This window comes from Bos mutus, chromosome 3 (genome assembly GCF_027580195.1).
Source record: "Bos mutus isolate GX-2022 chromosome 3, NWIPB_WYAK_1.1, whole genome shotgun sequence".
Classification (NCBI taxonomy): Eukaryota; Metazoa; Chordata; class Mammalia; order Artiodactyla; family Bovidae; genus Bos; species Bos mutus.
Window position 1 is genome coordinate 114,623,380 of NC_091619.1, and position 25,353 is coordinate 114,648,732.

The following is a 25,353-nucleotide window of genomic DNA, read 5'->3' on the forward strand; positions in this document are numbered from 1 at the left end:
ATCAGCCTGATTTAAACCATAGGAAAAGCAAAATTATTGTAGCAAGTGTTTTTTTAATAACTTAAGTGTGTGTTAGGAATAGGCAGAGATTTTATGTAAGCATAGACAGTATTTATAGTTTGGATTTTAAGAAGCTATACTTGGAGTATAATTGTATTATATGTAAACTCATTCTGATATTTGTAATGACAGTGAACATTTTATATGTAAAATTAATTCTTCCTGGTACTAACAAAATTCCTTTTATTTCCAAATGGAAACAAAATGCAACTCTTGTCTCATGAGATGTTCTTGTCCAAGCTTTCTGCTTGGGTAAACTGAACCAGGAATGGCTGGAATTAGGATTACTGGAATGAGAACTGGTCTTTTTCTCTGCTTACAGGCATAAAACCCCTAACAACAATTTTGCAGAGGAATTCCTTGCATAGGGAAAGATACTAGTGTGGAAATATCTTGTAAGATCGTATAAGATACTAACTTAGCCTTTGCTAAGAATTCCAGAGCATTTTACTTTTTGGTGGAACCACAAGGTTCCCGAGGGACCTTTGGGAGGATGTGGCTCCAGCAGTGTGAATTACACTGCAGACTATAGTGATGGCTCACTTTGTCCCAGGAGTTCCAGCCTCCACAAACCATACCACAAAATTCCTCAACACTGCCCGGACCTAAGCCAATAACCCTGAGGGACAAAGGAAGATTTACCCCTTAATTACCAAAGCAAGACCTTTTCAGGAAGGACTAACTCTGAGCCTAAGATCAATAGAAGAAAAATGACCCCTAAATTGCAGGATGACTCATTCCTTATTAATACTTCCTTTTTGATTGCAGTTCACAGTAGAATAAATAAGATAAACACTGAGGGAAAACCCTTGAGCGTTGTCTTCTAAAAAGCTGAACAGCAGCAGGTCATAGAAAAATGTTGGATAATTTGTCATCACTGAAAAAACAACGTTGTTCTCTTACGCACGTGATGGGACACACACAGGGCATGCTGTTATCCAGGAGAGCCGAAGCCTCAGACAGACACGCGTTCACGGGTTCTTGTGTACAGCAGGGCACACCAGGGACCAATATTAACTCTAAGAGGGGTCAGATCTCTCTAGCACTTAACATACGAAACTGTCTGGTTTTCTGCTTTTAAGGCTCATGTATTAGTATCACACCCTCAGTGGCATTTTCTATGGAAAAGTTTCGAAACATCCGTGGAAGAATTGAAGGTGCTTTCAACATTGTTGGAAACACTTTTCCTGAGCACACGGGTGTGGACACAATGCCTTCTTTAGCTAGTGGGATGCTCCTTTTTTCAAGAAAAAATACAAAAGATCATATTTGTATTTCCTATGCAAACACAAAATCGCAGATAGGTTTTGCTAGTTTTCTAAATCTTTGTTTTGTAAAGAAAAGAAAATTCGTCCTCACTGAATGTAGGTCACCTTTTTAGCTTTTGTTATAGTATAAGCTTTTATATCTTTGTCCATTTATAAAAGAGATTTTTAAAAGCACAACTTTCAGGGCTTGCTTGAGTAGAGTTCATTAAGAACAGTGATGATCATATGTATGTTGGTGGGGGAAAGTTACCTAGTGAGTAGAAAATGGAAAGGAATGGCCCTAACTTATTAGCTATCTCCATAATGGCTTCCTGACTACCTTTTCCAAAAACGTTAAGAAAGGAATTTTTTTTTCTGCTGTGGAACACGCAGAGGAACATGATACAAGAGAAATTGCAGAGTGAAGTTAATTAGAAAGACAATATAAATGGATTAATATTCCACCCTGGAGCTGCTAGTGGCTTGGGCACTAGAAGACAGAGATGCTTTCTTGGCATAAAAACAAAGGTTTTGTCATCTGTGTGGAAAGAGACTATGTTGATATCAAGGCTTATTTTGCATTAATGTGGTAATCTAATTGTTTATCCATTTATATAATGGTTAAACATAAAGGCAAACTCATCCATCCATTATCCTGAATTGGCCAAAACATCAATAAAGAGAAGATGTTCCATTTCGCTCCTAATCCTCTTCATTGATTTTGACATGGATGAGTTGAATTCAGAAATGCAATGATTAGTGAATTACTGATGCTGAGGACATTGTAGCGAATGCAGAAGGTCATTAGACTTGCCATCTTGTAATCTCCTTGTAACCTGCAGTGTTTGGTTTGGGGTGCTCGCGGAGTCCCACCTCCTTTCCCTATAATCTGGCAGAATTGACACGAGTGTCACGACGCAGAGGTGAGACACATCATTTGAAGTAGGGAATGATCTTCAGGTTTAATGCAAATTATCCAGACTGTCCCTCACTCCTCTCTTAGAAGTAGACCCACTGGTAGCGCCATGAGTCCTTCCACCCCTGTCAAAGCTGACATCACAGGTAACCCCTGGGGAAACCATCTTATGCACAACTTCTGGGACAAAATTAGCTCAGCTTACTCCACACTCCCAAACACCACTGTGTCTCCTGCTTTGTCATCTCTTATTGAAATGACTGATGCCAGCTCAAGCTGAGCTCTCCCAGCTTCTTCCCTTTCCACTTCAATATCTTAGCTACACAACCCCTTTCTTCTCCTTTCCCTTCATCCTGGGGGATGCACATCTCTCCTTCTGGAGCTCATCTCAGTTAAGGGGCCCTTGGTTGCAGCCTAACTTTCTGCCCATTCTCCTAGAATTCCCTCCACCCTGCCTGTTGCTGATGAGGAAACCTAGCCCTGGGTATTGGTCAAAATTGCAGTGTTGCAACATGTGTGAAATTTACGTGGAATTCCTTCCCTATGAGTCACTGGCAAGAAAGCTAATGCAGGTGACTGGTTAAGTAACTTGCCAGACAGTTAGTTCTCTGCATGTCACTGGACATGAACACACATCCAAAGTCCTTGCATCATCAGGACACTGACAAGAACCACTGGAATCAGAAGCATCTCTGTGGGTACAACGATGGTGTCAGTGAGGAGGAGAAGTGAGAAAACCCCATCCAGAGCCAACACATAAGTGACTTCAGCTCCTGGACTCAATTCCTACAAAATAGATTGGGACCGGATCATCTCTAAGGCTTCCAAGAGCCGACTCACTGGAAAAGACCCTGATGCTGGGAAAGATTGAGGGCAGGAGGCAAAGGGGACAACAGAGGATGAGATGGTTGGATGGCATCACCGACTCAATGGACATGAGTTTGAGCAAACACCAGGAGATAATGAAGGACAGGAAAGCCTGGCATGCTGCAGTCCACGGGGTCGCAAAGAGTCAGACACAACTGAGCAACTAAACAACAAATCTCTAAGGCTTCTCACAATTCTGAGTCCATCAAGTCTTTGAAATAAATTCTGTAGCGTCAAAGAGAGGAGCTCTGTGTGTTGCTTCACTGGACCCAGAAGTGGATGCCCGCTTCCCCTCTCCCTTGAGCTGTTTCAGACCCTGAGCTTTCTTTAAAGGAAATGGACTCTTTCCCAGGAACAAATGGAGGGACTTTTGTCAAAGTCCTGCCCAGCCACGCTGAGGCTTTTTGTCCAAGAAGCACTGCCTGTGGGGTCATAATATCAGGATGTGTATTTTTTGGAGTTGGAATATTAATTGTTTCAAAGGCAAAACTCATCTTGGAGGGAGTAAATGCTCTATTTTGGAAGGGGACGACAGAGAATACTCAAACCTTTGTTTTTAGGCCTGTGAACAGGCATCTCTTCCCTAATCCACCCCACCGCCTTTTAGCGAGAGGATTGCCTTAATGCCAGCGGTTGCCAAGCTTATCTCCAGAAGAAGAGCGAGGCAGGCAGCAGGTTGGTGGCGTTGCCATTACCTGTGATGTCTTTGGGGATCTCTGTGCCTCCAGCCCTTTTTGGAGCCATGGATGAACGCACACAGGCCACTAAGTTTCCTACTATGTCATGAAGTGAGGTATAATTCTCTAGGTTGAAAATATGCATATTGAGCGGTTCACTTGCTATTTCTTTTAAGGCTGCTTCATCTGCATCCTCAACTCCAATTGCAAACACGTTAACATCAGCAGACTTAAGTTCCGCTGAGGGCAGAGCAAGGCCGTCCTCCGAGTGTCCATGGGTTAACACTACGATAACCTGAGGGACTCCGTCACTGGCCCGGCTTCCGGCAGCCTCAGTGAGGTGGTTCTGCATTACGTATGCTAATCCTTTTCCAGTCTGATTGCTGCCCCCAATATAAGACATGTTGGAAACATGGGAGAGGACTTCTTGTTTAGAACGATACGTATTGAACAGGAACTCGGTATGTGGGTTGCCGTTGAACTGGACCAGAGCAAAACGGAAATCATTGTCTCCCACTGCTAAAGATTCTATAACATCATATAGAAACTCTCGAACAAGTTGGAAATGTTCCTTGCCAATGCTCCAAGAGGAATCCACTAGAAATATTATATCAGCAGCGGCACCATTTTTGACATCTTTAAAAGAAGACATTGGTTTAGATGTTTCTCTTGTTCAAGAAATGACCTCCCATCAGTGCAAAGCCTTCCTCAGCTCACTCAGTTTCTACAGTGCTGTGACTGAATAATTTACGCCTCACGTGTGAGGCAGGTGGGGACACTGACTTACCTGAGACACAGGGACCTGGACACCTGGACTCAGCAGCTGCTGGTGCCGTCACTGGCCCAAGTTCCATATACGATGACTGCCACACATGAACCAGTGTGGGGACAAACATTCCCTGGGGTGTCCTTTACCTCTAGATGATTCTTTGTGGCAGTTTGAACCCCAAGACCCACCTGATCAGACAGGAAGGATATCCTACTCCAGATAACCAAACATCACCTTAGAAGTTCATTCTTCAGTCTGGGGCCTTGGCAAAATGGAATACTGAAACATACTACTTTTTACCTGAACTAGTCTCCCATGCTTTGGGTAATTTGCAAGAAAAGTAAATGTCATGAATACATCTTAAGTGAAGAAGTCTTGTTTCAGAGCCATCTAAGCCCTCTGAGATGTTGAACAGTATTCACCCCTTTCAAAGATGAATCCAGGTCTCTCAAAAGTAGGAGCAGGAGGCTCCAGGTTCCAGGCTGTGAGTGGCTAGGGAGTGCCCTCCTGTCCTGGGCCAGGCTGGCTAGGCACGGCAGACTCCTGGACTCTACTTACCTGGGGCTGACCTGATGCCCCAACCCATGTTCCCCTGGCATTGGGGGTGGTCCTCACCTCCCTGCTAAGAACTACCAGATCTGGAGGAAGAACCCCATCAAGACAAGGAGAGGGACCCAAGTCAAACCTTCCAAGCTTATAATAAATACACCATTCCTCATTTTTCCAAAACTCTGCAAGTTCTTAATAAGATTAGGTAGGATCTATTTTTACACAGTTTCAGGAAACTGATTTTTTAAAGATTTTATGATTCTAAATAAAAAATGTTTTTCTGTGTCCAGAATGAGAGAGACAGACTAGTATTTATCTTCGTATTTTTTTTTCAGAGAATTTAATTTTCACTCTAATCACTGTCTTCTCCAGGATTTATGTGCTGGGACACTAACCAGTGCCAGAAATGTGGAAAAGCTCTTCCGATGGTAAAATATTTTCAATACAAACTTTCTGCTCACACCCAATGTAAAAACAAACCACTTGCAACCCACCGCCAAGACAGCAAACCCAAGTTTCAGTTAAAAAAAAGTCTCTCTCTCACACTTGGATAAAGAGGAGATGAGAAAGTCTGTAAAATAAATGAACACCCTGTAATCAATGGCTTGGCTCTGTCTTCAAGCCTATCTAAGCTGTCTCTCCAGCTCACGATGTCTGAGATCTAAAACAGAGAACACTGTCCCTCTTAATAAAATGAAGAGGTGATTCTGGATCTTACCTGGCTGTTGTTGACCACGAGTAAAGGAGAAGCCTGAGAAAAAGAGGCAAAGAATGGCCACTAAGGGCAAATGCCGATGCTTCCTCATTTTGATTGTGTCTAAGCGCCACGTGAGAACCTACGAGAGAAAGCGGGAGATGAGAGCCATCAGGTTTTGACTGTCCAGTTACTGACGAGTGAATCAAGGATTTATCCCTTGGATGGAAAATAGTTTCAGCTAAACAGAGACACGGAGTCTCTGAATCTAGTGACTGTAGGACTTTGGCCATAGCTAAAAAACTCTGCAGTTCAACCTTTTTTCTCTCAAGTTAAGGCAGGTAACCATAGCATCTCATGAAGCATGTGGCAGAATGACAAAGGGTGCGGAGGACGGGCACCCAGAGGCACAAAGGGGAGGTCGGTGATGCCCAGCCTGTCAGTCACATCTACAGGAATCCCACCGGGAAGCTCCACTTCATGGAGAGAACGGGCTTTGTTCGAATCCCAGTGTGCGCAAAAACACAACCACAGCAGCTGGGACCGTTTCGAATCTTGCCTTTATTCCCCGTTACTATTTACCACTTTTCCTCCAATAAAAACCTGCTGTGTGCCCAGTTCTAGTCGCAGAGTGGAGCATGTCCAGAGATACTGAATTAGCAAGACTGAAGCCGGTCCTGAGGGCTGACAGCCTTGTAGCGTAGTCTTCCTGCAAACTTGCCATCCAGCCAGCCAGGCTCATGTCTGGATGGGCCCAGTAGCCTGTGACACCCTCCCTTTTCCCTTCAAGCAAACACCACCTTCTTCCCACCCCACACCTGACTGCACCCCCACCCACAAGACACCTTCAAGTCAGCTTCATCACCCTCCAGTCTCCAGTGAGCTCAGCTTGAGGGGCTAAGCTTTTCCTTACAGCCCTCCAAAGAACAGGCCTAGGTCTTCTCCACTTAGGTGCCCTTGCAAGACGTCACCTCTTTTCTCTTCCCCTTGATCCAAGGCTCTGGTTTCCCCTGACTCTTTCTTAGGTCATGGATATCTGACCTGTGCAGTCTCACAGGAACCCATGCTTGGTGTAATGGTTTGGTGTTGCTTAAAAGTCTTAATAACTTCAGGGCAAAGACCCTTCATGTTCACTTTGCACCAAGCCCACAGATTCCGGAGCTGGTCCTTGCTGCATCTGTGCATGTGAGTCAATGACTCTTCTTACCCCTACCCAGTCTTGTCAGGGGTTCCCTGGTCAGAGGCTTGGGTAGTGGCATTAGAGCAGAGGGGTGTGCCAATCAAAATTATTGGTTATGTTTTTTTTTTCATTCTTCCAAGTAGATATGTTCAAACTGCAAACAAATACCAACCAAACCAAAACTCTTATAAAGGAGTTGGGGATGGACAGGTGCACATGGCTATGCTCAAAATGAACAACCAACAGGGACCCACTGCACAGCACAGAGAACCCTGCCCAAGGCCACGAAGCAGCCTGGAGGGGAGAGGAGGAGCCTGGGACAGTGTCTTCAACACATGATGCTGGGAAAACTGTACATCCACATGCAACAACAACAGAAAAGGAAGCTGGATCCTTACTTCACACCACTTACAAAGAACTAACTCAAAGTGGATTAAAAATCTAAATGTAAGACCTGAGACTATTAAACTTTTAGAAGAAAATATAGGAGAAAAATCTTCATACAATTGAATTTGGTAATGATTTTCTCCATATGATACCACAAGCACAGACAGCAAGAGCAAGGATGGACAAATGGTTCTATATTGTTGCTTAGTCACCAAATCATGACTGGCTCTTTGCAGCCCCTGGACTGTAGCCCACCAGGCTCCTCTGCCCATGGGATTTCCCAGGCAAGAGTACTGGGAACAAGGGTTGCCATTTCCTTCTCCAGGGGACCTTCCTGACGCAGGGATCAAACCCACATCTCCTACACTGCAGGTGATTCTTAACCACTGAGCCACCAGGAAAGCCCAAATGAGAGAAGACCAAATGGTACTATATCAAACTTTAAAACTTTTACACAGCAAAGGAAACAATCAACAGAGTGAATAGGCAACCTACAGAATGGGAGAAGATGTTTGCAAACCATATAACTGATAAGGGGTTCACATCAAGAATACATAAAGAGCACCCACAACTTTATAATGATAACAACAAACTCTGATTTAAAAATAAAGGACTTGAATAGACATTTCTCCAAAGAAGACATACAAATGGCCAATGAGAATGTGAAAAAATACTCAGCATCAGAGAAATGAAAATCAAAACCACAGTGAGATATTATCTCACACCCATTGCAGTGGCCACTATAAAAAGGATAGTAAACAAGTGTTGATGAGAATGTAGAAGTACTGGAACTCTTAGGCACCGTCAGTGTGAATGCAAAATGTTGCAGCCACTACAGAAAATTATATGGAGGTTCCTCAAAAAGTTAAAAGTACAGTTACCATATAACCCGTAACTCCTACTTCTGTACCCAGAATGTGTATCCAAAATAACTGAAAATAAGATTTTGAAGAGATATGTTCACACCCAAGTTTAACGCAGCGTTATTTACAATAGCCAGCAGATGGAAACAGCTATGTGTGCGTACTCAGTCATATTTGACTCTTTGAGATCCCCTGGTCTGTAGCCCGCCAGGCTCCTTTGTCCACGGAATTTCCCAGGCAAGAATACTGGAAATGGGTTGTCATTTCCTCCTCCAGGGGATATTCCCAACCCAGGAATCGAACCTATATCTCTTGCATCTCCTGCACTGGCAGGTGGACTCTTTACCACTGTGCCACCTAGTCACAGGGTAGAAATAGAATAAAAGAAATGCCCATCAGTAAATGGATGAATAGAGAAATGTGGCATGTATATATAAAGAAATAGTATTCAGCCTTAGATAAAAGGAAGAAGCTTTGTCACACGCTACAACGTGAGTGAACTTTGAGGACATGATGCCAAAAACGAGTCAGTCACCAGTAGATTCCACTGACGTGCAGTATCTGAAATAATCAAGAAATGAGAAACAGAGATGGAATGGTGGTTACTAGAGGGTGGGAGAGGGGAATGGGGAATTATTGTCCAATGGGTAAAGAGTGTCAGTTTGGCAAGATGAAAAAGTTCTGGAGATCAGTTGTAAACAAGATACATATAGATAACACGAATGTACTGTTCACTTAAAAAGAATTAAGATTGCAAAATTCACACCATGAATGTTTTACTACAATTCCTAAAAAAAAAACAGAAGTTACCTGTGGTTTTAAAACTATGGGTAATTCTGTACACCTAACAGAGTTTTGCCAAGAGAACGCACTGGTCATAGCAAACACCCTCTTCCAACAACACAAGAGAAGACTCTACACATGGACATCACCAGATGGCCAATACTGAAATCAGGCTGATTATATTCTTTGCAGGCGAAGATGGAGAAGCTCTATACAGTCAGCAAAAATAAGACCGGGAGCTGAATGTGGCTCAGATCATGAACTCCTTAATGCCAAATTCAGACTTAAATTGAAGAAAGTAGGGAAAACCACTAGACCATTCAGGTATGACCTAAATCAAATCTCTTACGATTATACAGTGGAAGTGACAAACAGATGCAAGGGATTAGATCTGATAGACAGAGTGCTTGAGAACTATGGACGGAGGTTTGTGACACTGTACAGGAGGCGGTGATCAAGACCATCCCCAAGAAAAGAAATGCAAAAAGGCAAAATGGTTGGTTGTCTGAGGAGGCCTTACAAATAGCTTGAGAAAAGAAGAGAAGCTAAAGGCAAAAGAGAAAAGGAAAGATATACCCATTTGAATGCAGATTTCCAAAGAATAGCAAGGAGAGATAAGAAAGCCTTCCTCAGTGATCAGTGCAAAGAAACAGAGGAAAACAACAGAATGGGAAAGACTAGAGATCTCTTCAAGAAAATTAGAGATACCAAGGGAACATTTCATGCAAAGATGGGCTCAATAAAGGGCAGAAATGGTATGGACCTAACAGAAGCAGAAGATATTAAGAAGAAGTGGCAAGAATATATAGAAGAACTATACAAAAAAGATCTTCACCACACAGATAATCACGATGGTGTGATCACTCACCTAGAGCCAGACATCCTGGAGTGTGAAGTCAAGTGGGCCTTAGGAAGCATCACTGCAAACAAAGTTAGTGGAGGTGATGGAATGCCAGGTGAACTATTTCAAATCCTAAAAGAGGATGCTGTGAAAGTGCTGCCCTCAATATGACAGCAAATTTGGAAAAACTCAGCAGTGGCCACAGGACTGGAAAAGGTCAGTTTTCATTCCAGTCCCAAAGAAAGGCAATGCCAAAGAATGCTCAAACTGCCACACAATTGCACTCATCCCACACACTAGCAAAGTAATGCTCAAAATTCTCCAAGACAGGCTTCAACAGTAAGTGAACCGTGAACTTCCAGATGTTCAAGCTGGATTTAGAAAAGGCAGAGGAACCAGAGATCAAGTTGCCAACATCTGTTGGATCATCGAAAAAGCAAGAGAGTTCCAGAAAAATATCTGCTTTATTAACTACGCCAAAGCCTTTGACTGTGTGGATCACAACAAACTTTGGAAAATTCTTAAAGAGGTGGGAATACCAGACTACCTTACCTGTCTCCTGAGAAATCTGTATGCAGGTCAAAAAGCAACAGAACTGGACGTGAAACAACAGACTGGAAAAGGAGTACATCAAGCCTGTATATTGTCACCCTGCTTATTTAACTTATATGCAAAATACATCATGCAAAATGCTGGGCTGGAATAAACACAAGCTGGAATCAAGATTGCAGGGACAAATATCCTCAGATATGCAGATGACACCACCCTTATGGCAGGAAGTGAATAAGAACTAAAGAGCCTCTTCATGAAAGTGAAAGAGGAGAGGGAAAAAGCTGGCTTAAAACTCAACATTCAGAAAACTAAGATCGTGGTATCTGGTCCCATCATTTCATGGCAAATAGATGGGGAAATAATGGAAGCAGTGAGAGACTTTATTTTGGGGGGACTCCAAAATCACTGCGGATGGTGACTTCAGCCATGAAATTAAAGGACACTTGCTCCTTGGAAGAAAAGCTATGACCAACTTAGACAACATATTAAAAAGCAGAGACATTACTTTGCCAACAAAGGTCTGTCTAGTCAAAGCTATGGTTTTTCCAGTAGTTGTGTATGGATGTGAGAGTTGGACCATAAAGAAGGCTGAGTGCCGAAGAATTGATGCTTTTGGGCTGTGGTGTTGGAGAAGACTCTTGATAGTCCCTTGGACTGCAAGGAGATCCAACCAGTCCATTCTGAAGGAGATCAGTTCCGAATATTCACTGGAAGGACTGATGCTGAACCTGAGACTCCAGTACTTTGGCCACCTAATGCAAAGAACCAACTCATTTGAAAAGACCCTGATGCTAGAAAAGACTGAAGGTGGGAGGAGAAGGGGACAACAGAAGATGAGATGGTTGGATGGCATCACCAACTCAATGGACATGAGTTTGAGTATGCTCCGGGAGTTGGTGATGGACAGGGAAGCCTGGCGTGCTGCAGACCATGGGGTCACAAAGAGTCAGACAGGACTGAGGACTGAACAGAACTGTACACCTATAATGTAGCCACCAATTTAACAGGAATGGTGAAAATGTGGCATCTCCTTTTGGGGATGTGATGGTCTTTACGATGGGCTTCCCTGGTGGTTCAGTGAAGACTGCACTGCCAGTGCAGGAGGCGCGAGTGCGATCCGTGGATGGGAGGGTCCCCTGGAGAAGGAAATGGCAACTCATTCCAGTGTTCTTCCCTGGGAAATCCCATGGACAGAGGAATCTGGTGGGCTGCAGTCCACGGGATCACAAGAGTCAGACACAACTTAGCGACCAAACCACCACCACCAATCTTTAAGAGCTAAGTTTTCTCTAAAATAAGAAAACAATACGACTACACATCTTTTCAAAGCATATGTATGTGCCCCTATAATTAAATAACATAACATTTCCTTGGCACTAGAAAACAATTGGAAAGGAAGAAGAAACGAAGTGTTTGCCAGCAAAACGTTAAGTCTGGGGGAAGAGGACTTGAATCTCAGGAAAGTGAAAAAGAATCTGATATAAACACTGAGACCTGGAACAAAAGTTATTTCTGTCCCAACTGTTAATAGTGTCATCAGAGCTATGAAATCCACTTCACTTAAGGCCTAAGCGTTTGCACCTGCTTGATCTTCCTACCTTGACTTCCTCTTGCCATGGACATGCCCTGGACTGGGTGATTCCATTGATGGTTGTCCATTGTATACATAATTCAGGAATCCCATTGTCCCTTACTGCTGATGAAGACAATGTTAAGGATGGTCTCAGGTTCTCATGTTTGCATTCTAGAGCAATGGAACTAATGACAGCAGAGGAAGGTCTGTCTGGCTAGAGACGTGGCCTTGGCAGGGTACTGGTGTCTAGATGGGCCTCGTAGCAAGACAGCACAGAGGGCCAAGGAGAGCAGAGCCCCTTGCTGGGGCTGTCACTCAAGGTTGTGGATGCAGCGGGCTCAGCCTCGTGGTTTTCCTGAGGTCAGGCCCAGAGGGAGGAGCGGGGCCAGCTGTGAGGAATAGCAAGAGCCGAGTGAGGGCCCCAGGCCAGTCCAGCCTGCCAAACTGGTGGGATGGAAAAAGACAAAACCGTAAACAAGAGAATGGATTCCAAGTCCTGCAGTTGCTTTGGATGTCCCAGGGAAGTTGACCAAAAATATCACCTGTGATAAGACACATTTACCCTGTGATTCAAATTCTAGGAGCTTGAAGACACACCACCAGTGCTAATACAAAACCTCCCGTCAATACGACTGTTTTTTTGGAAACATGTTAACAGTGAGAAGAAACAGTTGTTCTGAAGATGATCAGAAGGCCAGCCATCAAGAGAACATATTTCTTTCCACAGTGAAGTGACACCCAGTGGGGATAATGGTAACATTCCAGAAATACGGCCCAGTCTTCTTGGTTTCAAATAGTTGACACGTGTTAGACAGGGATCTGTGTGATATAAGAAGGGATTTCCCCAGCATCCGGAGCTTTTGTTCCACAGGGTCCCCAAGTCGTAATCAAGTCCTGCTCAGTGCTCAGGGCAATCCCCACAGGCGGCGTAGAAACCCGCGCATGGCTGGTCACTCTGCTTTCTACACTATGGATGGCCCACCAAGCCGCTGTCCCAGCACTGCCCCAGGGCCCTCAACCCTGGGAATCTTCCAGACCTTTCCATCCTGCCATACCTTTCTTTCTTTAGAGCAATGTAAAAGTACGCGGTACATCTGCTATTCCTGATTCTTTCCATTAAAATTGAACATTGGGTTTATTTATCAGCAACAATCATCATGGGAAACTTGTGCACCTACATTATTTACATTTTACTGGATTCTTTCTAGAAATATAGCCTGTGCTTTCGAAGACAACTTGTAATATTCTAATAGGTCAAGAATCTTTTTTTTTAATATGGATCCACAGATTTCAAAGGACTTGTGAACCTCCCGCAAATGTGTACCACATCATACCTGTGTCTGGGGGGGTCTCGGGGGGCACGGTCCGTGCTCACCTGTGATTCTCTGTGTATGTGGGGGTCTCGGGGGGCAGGGTCCGTGCTCACCTGTGATTCTCTGTGTATGTGGGGGTCTCGGGGGGCAGGGTCCATGCTCACCTGTGATTCTAGCCACATCTCTTCTAATGCCCCCTGAAGTTTAAGCACCACTGCTTCAAGAAAAAGATCTGATGCAACTCTTCTGGGAGGTCCAGTTCAAGATGCAGGATTTTAAGTAGTATTTTTGTTTCGGAATGAGGGCATGAAAATAGTATAGGACCTCATTGCAAAGCACTGGACAGTGTAATCCATGAAGAAAAAATAGGATATGAGACAAGACCTGTTCAGCCACTGCTGGGTGTGGGATGGGGCCAGCTTCAGGCGTCTCTGCAGACAGTCTTGACAGAGAGCATGGGTGAACTGGGCGTTGAGTGGTTTTTGCTGGTTTTGCTTTTTCTTACCATCCCTACCTATATCTTGGGCTTCCCTTGTGGCTCAGCTGATAAAGAATCTGTCTGCAATACAGGAGACCTGGGTTTGATCTGTGGGTTGGGAAGGTCCCCTGGAGAAGGGAAAGGCCACCCACTCTGGTATTCTGGCCTGGAGAATTCCATGGACCTATATCTTACAGCAGGATCAGATCTAACTTCGTGGAACCCATGTATTCTGCCATATCTTAAACAATGGTGGGGTCTCTGTGGACAAATTCTAAAATAATTGTCCAGTCTGATTTGTTGTTGTTGTTTAGTTGCTAAGTCCTGTGCAACTCTGAGACCCCTTGGACTATATGTGGCCTGCCAGGCTCCTCTGTCCCTGGGATTATCCCAGCAAGAATACTGGAGTGGGTTGCCATTTTCTTCCCCAGGGAATCTTCCCAGGGATTGAATTCACATCTCCTGCACTGGCAGGCAGATTATTACCTCTGAGCCACCAGGGAATCTTCTGAGGCATTAATTAGCACTTACGTTATTCTCTAGGGAAAATGAGCTTTAAATTGATTGAAAAATATATGTAAAGATTTTTATCTCGGAGATCTTAAACTCTAGTCGAGGAGACTTCTAAATGAAGTGCTTCTCATTGGGACATAAAGAAATGAAAAATATGTACAGTGTGGTTGAGTTGCCTTCCCTAAAATCTACCCAGATGTTGAAGAAAGGGAAAGAGAGGGGAAGACACGTAGGGGAGGAGAGGAGAGGGCAGGGGGGAGATGCTCTTCCAGCCCTGACAGCAAAAGACAGAAGATATGTCTGCCGGATGGTAAGGACTCCAGGCTCCATGGATGATTAATGAGCTCACATGTTGGGCTGAGCTGAATTCCCAGGTGGGAAGAATGCCTTCAGCTCCCCCACATTCGTCCTGCTGCAGTGCTTAGGAGCCAGTCATGTGGCTCAAGCATGCCCAGCCCAGCTGTTGAATATTTGTTCATGTTTTTGTTTGCAGTTAAATCTCTCCTATTGTTTATCATGTCTTGGCATCCCACTTTCTAAAACTGAAGTTCTTGGCAACCCATCTTGGAGACTTTTTTTTTTTAGATTATTAAAAGATGTCAAACATCATCTCCCTAAATGATCACCCAGCTTGCCCATTTTAATAAGGAGGAACAAGGCAGCCACTCCCTGCCCTTCATTGTCCTTCTTTTACCCTCCCTCCCACGCCCAAGAAACAGAGGCAGGAGGGCACAAGTCATATTTGCTAAGCCCTTGTCTCAGAGGTGGGATCCCATGCCCTCCTCCCACAGTCCAATGGCCGTGTTTTCCTTCATTTTATAGCTGGGAAACTGAACCCAGGTGAGACTAAGTGTTTTGTCCATTGCCACTTAAAAACAAGATTGAACCAGAATCCTAAGGAAGGTTTGCGTTTCCAAAGCCCAAAGGCAGGAAATGCCAAGAGGCTGTGCCAGACTTGGCCCCAATCTCAAGGAAACTCCCCATGTCTTTTCTTTGGCAGGGGTGGGAACAGACCTAATTTCTTTGGTGGTGACAAACCACAGATTCTGTATCAACAGAATTCATTTGTCTGCTGCTGTTCTCTCAAATATGAAAAAGTCAGAATTGGCTGCCTGAGACCCTTGGATTGGATGGGGTGTTATGCAGCTTTGTGCCATAGATTCTATGTCCTAAAGGCAATAGATCCAATCATAGGACTTCATTCAATTTTCTCTTTCTATTGAGCATTACTAAGTCTTTTTTTTTTTTTTTTAAACTGGTCTCATTCTACAAAGAATTTGAGATGCCTTTTTCCTTTTCATAGCTGTCCACTTGGAACTTATAAAGACACCTCTCATTATGAAGATTACCCTCCATGGCCCTTGAACTCAAAATTGCATTCAGAGTCCAATGACATTCCCAAGCTATTTTGCAATTTCATGAAATTAATTTTCATTAAGTCTACTCAAAAGCTTTTTCATTTTCCATGTCTGGAAATCTTTTTTAAGAAAGAGACACACACATGCACACAAGGAAATCATTTTCCAACAAAGACTTAAATGTATCCAGAGCTCCCAATTTGAAGTCATTTATTTAGTCTTCTCCAAGCACTGCTTTTTAAAACCAGGCTGGGCCTCCTATCAAGTTCTAGCACTCTGTTAACTCCTGACTGTCCCATTTTACGTGGGAGCTGCAGGAATACTGAAAGACCACAGCCAGAGAGCCCTGCCATCTGCTGTGAGATGAAAAGCCACACTTCTCTAAACCCCAGGGGTCTCCAGCTTGTAGCACCCTAGTTCTCTCTCTCTCTTGTCCTTCTTCTCTTTCTTCTTCTCTTTATTCTCTGAATCTTGGGGAAAATTCTGGTCCCAGAGAGGAAGCTAAAAGAGATTTATTAGATCCTCCAGTTAGGGAGGGAGGACATGGGAATTTAACATATTATTGCTAGTGAAAGAGCTTTGGGGGAAACTTCAAAAGCAAGCAATTTGGAACAACTGTAAGAAGACCCCCTCCAAAGAAATGCATCAAAAGCTTCTTTTGTACCATTTATTTTACAATTTGAATCTCACATTTCCATTCCATGAAACTGTGCTACAGAAGAAAATCTTAGCCACGCATACACATCTGTAAGCAATCATCTCCTTGACCCAGGCTCTGAAGGTGTGTCCTGTGATAGCAAAACTTAACTCTTCTAATCTTGAGTGTCAGCCTGGGCTCCTTGTCAGACACTGAGTATCAGATTCAAGACCTCTGGATCTCCCTGGTAATGTCATGTAAAACAATGTCTGTTCACGTCTTAGCCACTGTAAACAGTGCTGCTATGAACACTGGGGTACGTGTATCTTTTCAATTTAGAGTTTTTGTCTTTTCCAGATATACACCAGGAATGGAATTGCTGGATCATATGGTAGACCTATTCTTAACTTTTTAAGGAAACTCCATGCTGTTCTCCATAGTGGCCGCACCAATTTATATTCCCAACAGTGTAGGAGGCTCCCCCTTTCTCCACATCCTCTCCAGCGTTTATTATCTGTAGACTTTTATCTGTCCATTGACAGATAAATGGATAAAGATGTGGTATATATGCCCAATGGAATATTACTCAGTCATAAAAAAGAATGAAATCATGTCATCTGCGGCAACATGAATGGACCTGAAGATTATCATATTAAGTGAAGTAAGTCAGGCAGAGAAGGACGAATAACATATGATATCACTTATATGTGGAATCTTAAAAAATGATACAAATGAACTTATTTACAAAACAGACTCACAGACATAGAAAACAAACTTATGGTTACCAAGGAAGAAAAGCACAAATTAGGAGTTTTAAGATGAACAGATACACACCACCACATATAAAATAGATAAAGGATTTACTGTATAACACAGGGAACTATTTTAGGAGAAAATGGCAACCCACTCCAGTATTCTTGCCTGGAAAATCCCTTGGACAGTGGAACCAGGTGGACTACAGTCTACAGGGTTGCTCTAAGAGTCAGACACGACTGAGTGTCTGAGCATGCATGCTCAGGGAACTATATTCAGTATTTTGTAATAACATAATGGAAAAGAATCTGGAAAAGAACATGTATGTATAACTGAATCACTTTGCTGTATACCTGAAACACAACATGTAAATCAACAGTATACTTCAATTTTTAAGTGCCTATCTGTTAAAAGGAAAAAAAGTCTGTTCAGCAGCTCATACATTGGAATAGAGCAATCCAGAAAGGAAAGGTGGGACTGTGCCCTCACAGGTAACCTCCTCCCAGAACGAGGTCCCATGAGGCTCTGCCAAGCACCATCTGGGGCTACCTTCCTTCTCTCCCTATAAAGGCACCTTGAAGAACCTCCAGATTAACCACCCAGATATTCAGAAATGTATTTAAAGACATATGTTAGGGTCCAAGATAATAAACACGAAGCAGAAAGTTCCGCATTTGCTGTGGTTGGAAAAACTAGACACCACGATGCACACGTAAATAAGTTTCTACCCTTTTAAATGTGAGGTTTTTCTTGCTAGTGATAAGCGTTAGGCAGAGACTAGTTCAGATTTAACATAAGAGAAGAGAATGCCTTAGAAGACGCTTCAAAAGGAATTGCATGAACATCCCGTTCCACTCCTGCCACGTGACACACGGTGCTGTCGGCTCCAGGGCAGGTGCCGGTATATCCTCCCTGCCTGCCCTGGCCAGGGACTATGGCCCACTGGCCTCTCCAAACCGTGGGGTTCCATTGTAGAACTGTTCAAACAAAGCGGCTAAAATGTCCTCAGATGGTAAGGGAATCTTAACCAGTTTTGTTTGTTTTCTAATTTGATTCATGTCCAAGTCCAGATAATTAAATAGTTCTTTTTAATTAAATTTAAGCAGCTGATAAAATATCACTGTGGATTTAATACAATAGCCTGGAAAAAATCTACTGCATTCCCGTCTCAGTCAGTAAAGGTCAGTTCATCTCTCCCAGCCGCCCCAGCTTTATGTGCAGAATGAGGCCTACTCCCGATGCTCTAACCAGCAGTGGTCCTGCGGCTGCTTTTCCATCTGTCGCCCTAGGCTCTGACCGCTGGTGGGTTTCCTTCTGCCCCCGTGAGAAACAGAGAGCCCACCAAGTGCTGGCTGGGGGGTGTCTGTGGGCTTGGCTGAGCTGGCTCTGGGCTGCTGAATCAACTGATGAGGATTGCAGAAGAGAAAACCCGTTTCCTGGAATGGCTTCTCTTGAGACCTGAGTCATCTCCAGCTGCTGTTCAGCTCTGCATTTGAGATTAAATCAGTGCACAAGCTCTCCCTTCCAGTGGCCGATTCTCGATGCCCTGGGTCCGTGAAAACCAAAGATATGGGCCGAACCAGGGGGACTGAACAGAAGCACTTCTTTCACACTTTTCCCTAGCCACACCTACCTTGCAGATGTTTCTCTGTACTTGATGAAACATCTTAAAATTCAGGAGAACAGCAGGATCACACGATGTGAAACGCAGCCAGGCCCCAACGAAAGACTAACAGCCTTCGGGAGAGGGCTTGGCAGAACTTTTCATACTTGCCCTATTTTTCTGCCTTTTTTTTTTTCTTTCCAGATTTTTTTTTTGAAACAACAATTACCTCTCTGCTAAATAAAATATGATACTCTATAAAAGATTGGCCGATGGCCAAAAAAAGCACCTTTCTTCTCGTGGTACTCCAAAATGCACTCCTGAAGATATATTCTCTCTCTATATTCCTGGTCCTCAACACCCACCTGTGAGAGCACACGGGCATGTCCAGGAAATGCTGATTCTGCTTTGGGACCTAGACCGGGAAGATGCCCTAGAGAAGTGAATGGCAACCCACTCCAGTATTCTGGCCTGGAGCATCTCACAGACGGAGGAGCCTGGCGGGCTGCAGCCCATGGGGTCACAAAGAGTCGGACACAACTGAGCAACTAATACTCTTGGGACCTCAGACTAGCCATTCACCCCTCTGGGTTCCATTTCTTCATCTGAGGTGTCAAGGGTGTGGGCAGAACACCCACTAAGGTAGTAATTTGGGGATATTTCAAGTAGCCAAACGGAAGTCCATAGCCTGCCAAGTCAATAATGTGCCCTAAGGCGAGGGCAGGGCCGGAGTCTTAGTCATTTTTGTCCCCTCCTCCCACCCCAGAGTTCCCCGCCCTGGAGCACAATGGGGTTTATTAAGCTTAAAGAAATATGAGACACATGGGCCAAAGTTTGGGAGTTACTGGGTTAGTTCCGTCTTAACATCCCTTCTATTTCTAAAATTCAAAGATCCTACCCGGATACAGCAGACTGGGTTCTGAAACACCGTCGTGTTAATTTAAACTTTCTTTCTCAGTAGATACCAGTAACACGTTTCCTCTAAAAGTTCTTACTTGGTTAACGCCCCTGGATGAAGGTACTTTAGAATACAGCCTGCTTCACTGCAAGCAGCCGTTCACTTCAAAAGAAAATAGTAAAATCCTAACCGTACATTTACTTCAGATATTAGTCACATTTTTTTTAAACTAGGTATGGAAACAGTCTCTAGGTGGGTCCCAAAGTGACCCAACGAGCTCTGCTGAGATGTACCTCAACAGATTGCCTGTGACCCCCAGACTCCCTGCACCGCGCAGGGCTCAGAGGGATGCGTCGCCCTCTAGGGGACAGAAAGCAGAATGCACGTTCAGGAAAAGCTTTCCCAGGAGGAAGACACTGATTCGCCTTTTCATGTCCTTCCCGAAACAGACAGATGAGGCCAAAAGGTATTAAAATTACGTTTTCAAATTCCCCAGAAGAACTCCTCTTTGTAAATCGGGGTGCTGTGGGTGCTCCCTGAATTTCAGACGGTCATCACCCCTGGTTCAGAGGGGACAAAGAGTGTTTTTTTTCTTAAAAGGGTAGGATCATCTCCCAGATGTTTGGAAAGAGAGAATCCATATCTAGAAAAGTGGATAAAGACAGCCCAAGACTGTCTGAAGAAGCAGGAGCTTTTTTAAGCTTCCCTGCTTGAAAACCTGAATCATTTGTGAGCGTTCCTTTCCTTAGTGAGAGCTGCTAATGGGGTTTTTTTAAATGCCGGGTCGCTCCTCGGGTCTTCAGCTATTCATGTAGCAGTGGGGTGGGTGTTACAGCGGGCTGTCCACAGCAAAGACACAGTGAGAAGTTCGCTCCTGTAGCTTTTGGTGGAAAGGCTGCTGGGACAGAAAGTCCCCTTCAGATGGGAACCCGCCCAAGATTCTTCCCCAAGAGATAACAGATCCCCGGGTCCTTCCAAAAAGGAAACTGACAGGGACTGCTTTTCAAGTGAAACGTTTGGCCTAAAGTGATTAGCGTGCGGGCAAGACAGCCTCCCACGAATTCAGGACCTCCCAGTGGATTTTAAATCCTAAATGTGGAATTTCACATAAAACTGGATAATGACAAAGACCACTTTAACCAGTTGAATGAGGGCATGGATGAAGCCTCCAGGGCGAAACTCTGCTAACTCTCAAAAGGCAGGAGGTCTGATTTCAAGCTGGCTTTAAAATCAAAGTCAGATGGGGAGCCTCCTTGGAGCCACAAACCCATCATCAATTGTCCATTGAACAGAGGGGGTTTCTTTCTACTTTATCATCAGTGATGTATTAGGTTCTAAGGTACAGAATCACAGATGGCACTTAGGATGAGAGAATGAGAAGCAGTGAATCCTCAACACTTTGAAAATGAAGGGAGGTGCAGAGATAAGAACAATTCCTCTTCAGAAAGACGCTTGTCTGGCTTTATCCAAAGCATCCTGAAGACCCCCAGTGTGGATATTCACCATATATCCCACCCGCTAAGGGCCACAAGCATGGTGGGGAGGGGCACACACCCTCCCAAGTGCTGGAAGAGCCGGGGCCAAGAGCGAACATTCTAGAGGTTTCCCCTGGCCACCTCCCAGGAAGTTGGGGGTGGCAACACCCTCCATTTACCCCACTGGAAAAAGAAGAGCCACCCTCACCACCCTGTGATGAGACTCTTCCCCAAGCCTCCTCTCCACCCAGGATCTTCTTAATGATTTTCTCACTGCCGTGAGTGGAGAAAGAAAAAAAAAAAAAAATACAGCTTATGGTAATGGAAAACCCTTGCCTCAACAAAGAAGAGCTCGAGACCACATGATCATTCCTAGATCTTGAATTCCTACAAACACCCCACACCTTCCCACCCCTCTGCCTTCACCCTCAGCAAAGCCCACGCAGGAACGGAGCAGAATGCAGGTCCCATCCCTCTGGGCCCCGTCCGCAGAGGTGGCCTGAATGCAGGAAGCCTGCTCAGCTGCTCTGGTTGCAAAGCCCAGGTCTGTTCTGGGGACCAGCTCTCTCGCCTGGCACTCCTTTCCCTGTTAGCTGGGAGAACCCTGGGGAGCATACACCAATTCCCCCATCACTTTTCATAGAATATGACAGGAGGGCATTCTCTTCTGGGAGAACAGAATCAAATGGCACGTTTCAAATCGCGATGCAAGCTAGTTCGGGGACCTCCACAGTTGGACTGTCTGCCTTCCTGAAATGGTAAAGACTGGACTGCCCTCTGAGCCACCTACTGGTGCCATGGCCTCTGCAAGTAACTGAGCATCTCGGAGCCCGAGAACATCTTTAAAGCCAGGGAACCACACCTCAGCGCTCCCGACCATGAATCTCTTCCTTTCTCTTTAGCCCACCTAAAGAGCTCAGGAGTTCCAATAGCATCCAACAATCAGCTGGTTTTCAATAACATTTTGCTTAGGAACCAAAAAAATACCTGATTTTAAAGTCATTTCTGTTCAGTCTTTTGAAGTTACAGAGATGGGGGATCCCCGAGTGAGAACTGTCTCTCCCTTTGGGGTCCAAGCACCCTTGCAGCTGTGGGACCCAGTGGTTCTCGTTCGGAGTTAGCTGTGTTCAGCAAGAGAAGCAGCTGGCAAGGGCCAGCTCCTCTGAGTCCCCACTGGGTGGAGGACACTCCCCTGTGTCTAGAGCAGTTTGTTCTTGGGGTCCAGACCAGCCTCTCAACTCACTCCTCGGGCTGGCTGTGAAATGCAATCTCTGTTTACAGCCCCCAGGACTCCGCTGAGCCCTCCCAGGGAGCCCACCGCACACAGTAGCCCCTGACACAGGTCCCCAGAGTAGACTGGTGACTATGAGGGAACACTTTGCATCCTGGGCGAGAGGACGGGGGCCCCACCCTCCCGGCCGGGAAACAGGCCCCAGGGCCTCCGGGCTTGGCACACACCACACATCTGGGCAACGCAGGCCAGCTCGTGGCCCCAGGGGCCCTGCCTTATCCACCGGGCCTGCTGCCCAAACACCAAATTCCTTCTCCTCCTCTGACCCTGGCAGCTCCTTTAGGGAACCCCAGAGGGGACCAAGGCACCAACAGTGACTTCAGATTCCTGAAAAGATGGAGCCCTGATGGTGAGAGCTGAGGAAGCCTCCACCTGCCCCTTGCCTGGACAGCAAAGTCACCCCAGTCTCCCAGTGGGCGACAGAGGCGCTCAACCAGCCCCCCCAACAGCCACCTCGGAGAGAGTCTCCCCAAAGTGGCTCTGGGATCCCTGCACAGGCACTTCTGCAAACAAAGCCGATTCTCAGATTCCAGCTGAGCTTTCAAAGGAGGAGGCAACATCAAATAAAATAAACCGTGAGCCCGAAAAGCAGAGATGGATGGACAGGACAGACCGCACTGCAGGGCTCAGGGCAGCCCCAGCCCTCGGCCCCGCCAGGGGAGATCCAGGTGGCACACACGGAGAAAGGAAAAACCGGCTGCGGCTTCCAGAGACCACAGCTCCTACCGAAAAGGGACTCTCAGGGCGCGGACCTGAGAGCCATCGAGACGCGGCCAGTGGGGTTTGAAGCCCTTCCCTCTGGCCGCAAACCCCAAACCGGGGGAACAGGGTCGAAGGGGCACTTACCCTGAGCAAACCTGGAGAAGCCTGCGTCCCTGGGCTTCGATATTCAATTATGTGCGATTCTGACGCATGGTTTTCCCCCACGGGCTGTGTCTCCTTTCCCTTCTGCAGGAGAGGGGGGACCCCGGGCAGGGAGAGGGGACCCTGGGCGGGCGGAAAGCTGCTCTCGTGGTCTTCACAGGAGGCTGGCGCGCGGGAGAACTGAGCGGCCTTTGGTGGAGGACTGAGCTGCAAACTGGACGGGGCCCAGGGATACAGTCAAGACTCCCTCCAGCTCCTCCTCCTCCCTCCTCCGCCCCCTCCTCTCCCCCTCCCCAGCGGGCCTGCCCCAACACTGTAAATGAAAACCAGACTCCTGCTCTGTCGCTTCTGGCCTGGACCACAAGCTGATGTCACCTCGGAAGGCTGTCTTCACCCCATGAGCCCGGAGCTGGACGCTTGCAAACCCCAACTCTTGAAAAAAAAAATCCACCCCTTCTACTCATCACCTTTGGGGCTGGGCCCCCGGCGGCCGCAAGGAGAATGAATTCTGGAATTTTTTTCGTGGGTCTCCATGGTTTTCCAGCAGTGTTTCCCAACACCATCTGAAAGGAAAACAGGAAATGCAGTCTCCCCCGTCCACCCTCACCACACCCTCCCACTTCTTCTTGAAGTTTCTGAATTGAGACTTCTCCTAATAACCTCCCCTTTCAGATATTAAAAAACCAGCCATTAAAATTGCCTTGGCATTCGGCTAACCAAAGCTCAGTTTGGCAGTGAAAAGGCAAGAAAAAAAGGCTACATCCTTTTTTTTTTTTTTGGTCATTCTGTATATAATGATTCTGATTATGAAGCTAATGGTCCCAACTCCAGGACACACACAAGGGGAACAAGAAGTGTTATCATGCTCAGATTTACAGGAAGACGCTCGAGAAAGAACCTGTGTTTCTGCAAAGCTGGTACAGTTCACAGTGCTTTGATATGTGTTATCTCTTGCATCAAGACCATTCCCACCTTTGAAATAGATATAGGTCATGTTTTCTTAAGTGAGATTATGGTCCCATTTGACAGATGGGAAGAACCTGGCTTTGTAGCAGAGCTCAGATCAGAATTCTGGCCGTGGAAGCCCTAAACTTCTCACTGCCCACCTATCACGTGACCCTGCTGAAAAGTCATGTGAAATATCAAGAGACGTCTGCAGAAACAAACAGTGTTACCAGGGGGTGGAGGTGGAGGCGATAAGTTGGGAGATTGGGACTGACATATACACATGATTATATATGAAATAGAGAACTAATAAGGACCTACTGTATAGCAGAGGGAACTCTTCTCAATAATCTGTAATGATCTGTATGGGAAAAGAATCTAAAAAAAAAAAAGAGTGAAGGGAACCCTCTTGCACTGTTGGTGGGAATGCACATTGATACAGCAACTCTGGAGAACAGTATGGAGATTCCTTTAAAAAACTAAGAATAAAACTACCATACGACCCAGCAATCCCACCCCCGGGCATAAAGCTTGAGAAAAGCGTAATTGAAAAGGACACCTCTACCCCAATGTTCGTCGCAGCACTATTTACAATGCTAGAACCTGGAAGCAACCTGGATGTCCACCAACAGATGAGTGGATAAAGAAGATGTGGTGCATATACACAATGGATTATTACTTGACTATATAAATAATATACAATATAAAAAACAATAAACAATCTTTTAAGTCAGTTCTAATGAGATGGATGAACCTACAGCCTTTTACACACAGTGAAGTAAATCAGGAAGAGAAAAGCAAATAATGTATATTAATTCATATGTATGGAATCTAGAAAGGCGGCACTAATGCTCGTACTTGCAGGGCAGCAAAGGAGATGCAGACACGAGGAACAGACTTTTGGACGCTGTGGAGGAGGGAGAGAGGATGGGATATTTGAGAGAGTAGCTTGGAAACAGACACATTACCATATGTAAAATAGATAGCCAAAGGGAATTTGCTGTATGACTGGGGAGCTCAAACCTAGAGGGGCGGGACAGGGAAGCAGCGTCAAGAGGGAAGGCACATCTGTATACCTAAGGCCGATTCATGTTGATGCATGGCAGAAACCAACACAATATTGTAAAGCAACTATCCTCCAATTAAAAATAAAATAAAATTTGTAAAGAACTGTTTTCCTAAAAAAAAAAAAAGAGGAGTGGCTATATGTATATGTATATATATCAGATTCACCTTGCTCTATACCTGAAACTAACATTTTAAATCA

At 45.1% G+C, this 25,353-nt stretch overlaps 1 protein-coding gene across 1 annotated transcript in view; it reads right to left on the minus strand.

Moving 5' to 3' along the window:
* The window catches only part of COL6A3 (collagen type VI alpha 3 chain), a 90,950-nt gene extending 67,571 nt beyond the window's left edge, over positions 1-23,379 (minus strand). The window contains 3 exon segments of the mRNA XM_070368546.1: positions 3,786-4,403; positions 5,804-5,921; positions 23,124-23,379. Coding sequence (XP_070224647.1) covers positions 3,786-4,403; positions 5,804-5,891 — 706 coding nt within the window. The 5' untranslated portion in view covers positions 5,892-5,921; positions 23,124-23,379.
* Between the last annotated feature and the right edge of the window lie 1,974 nt (positions 23,380-25,353).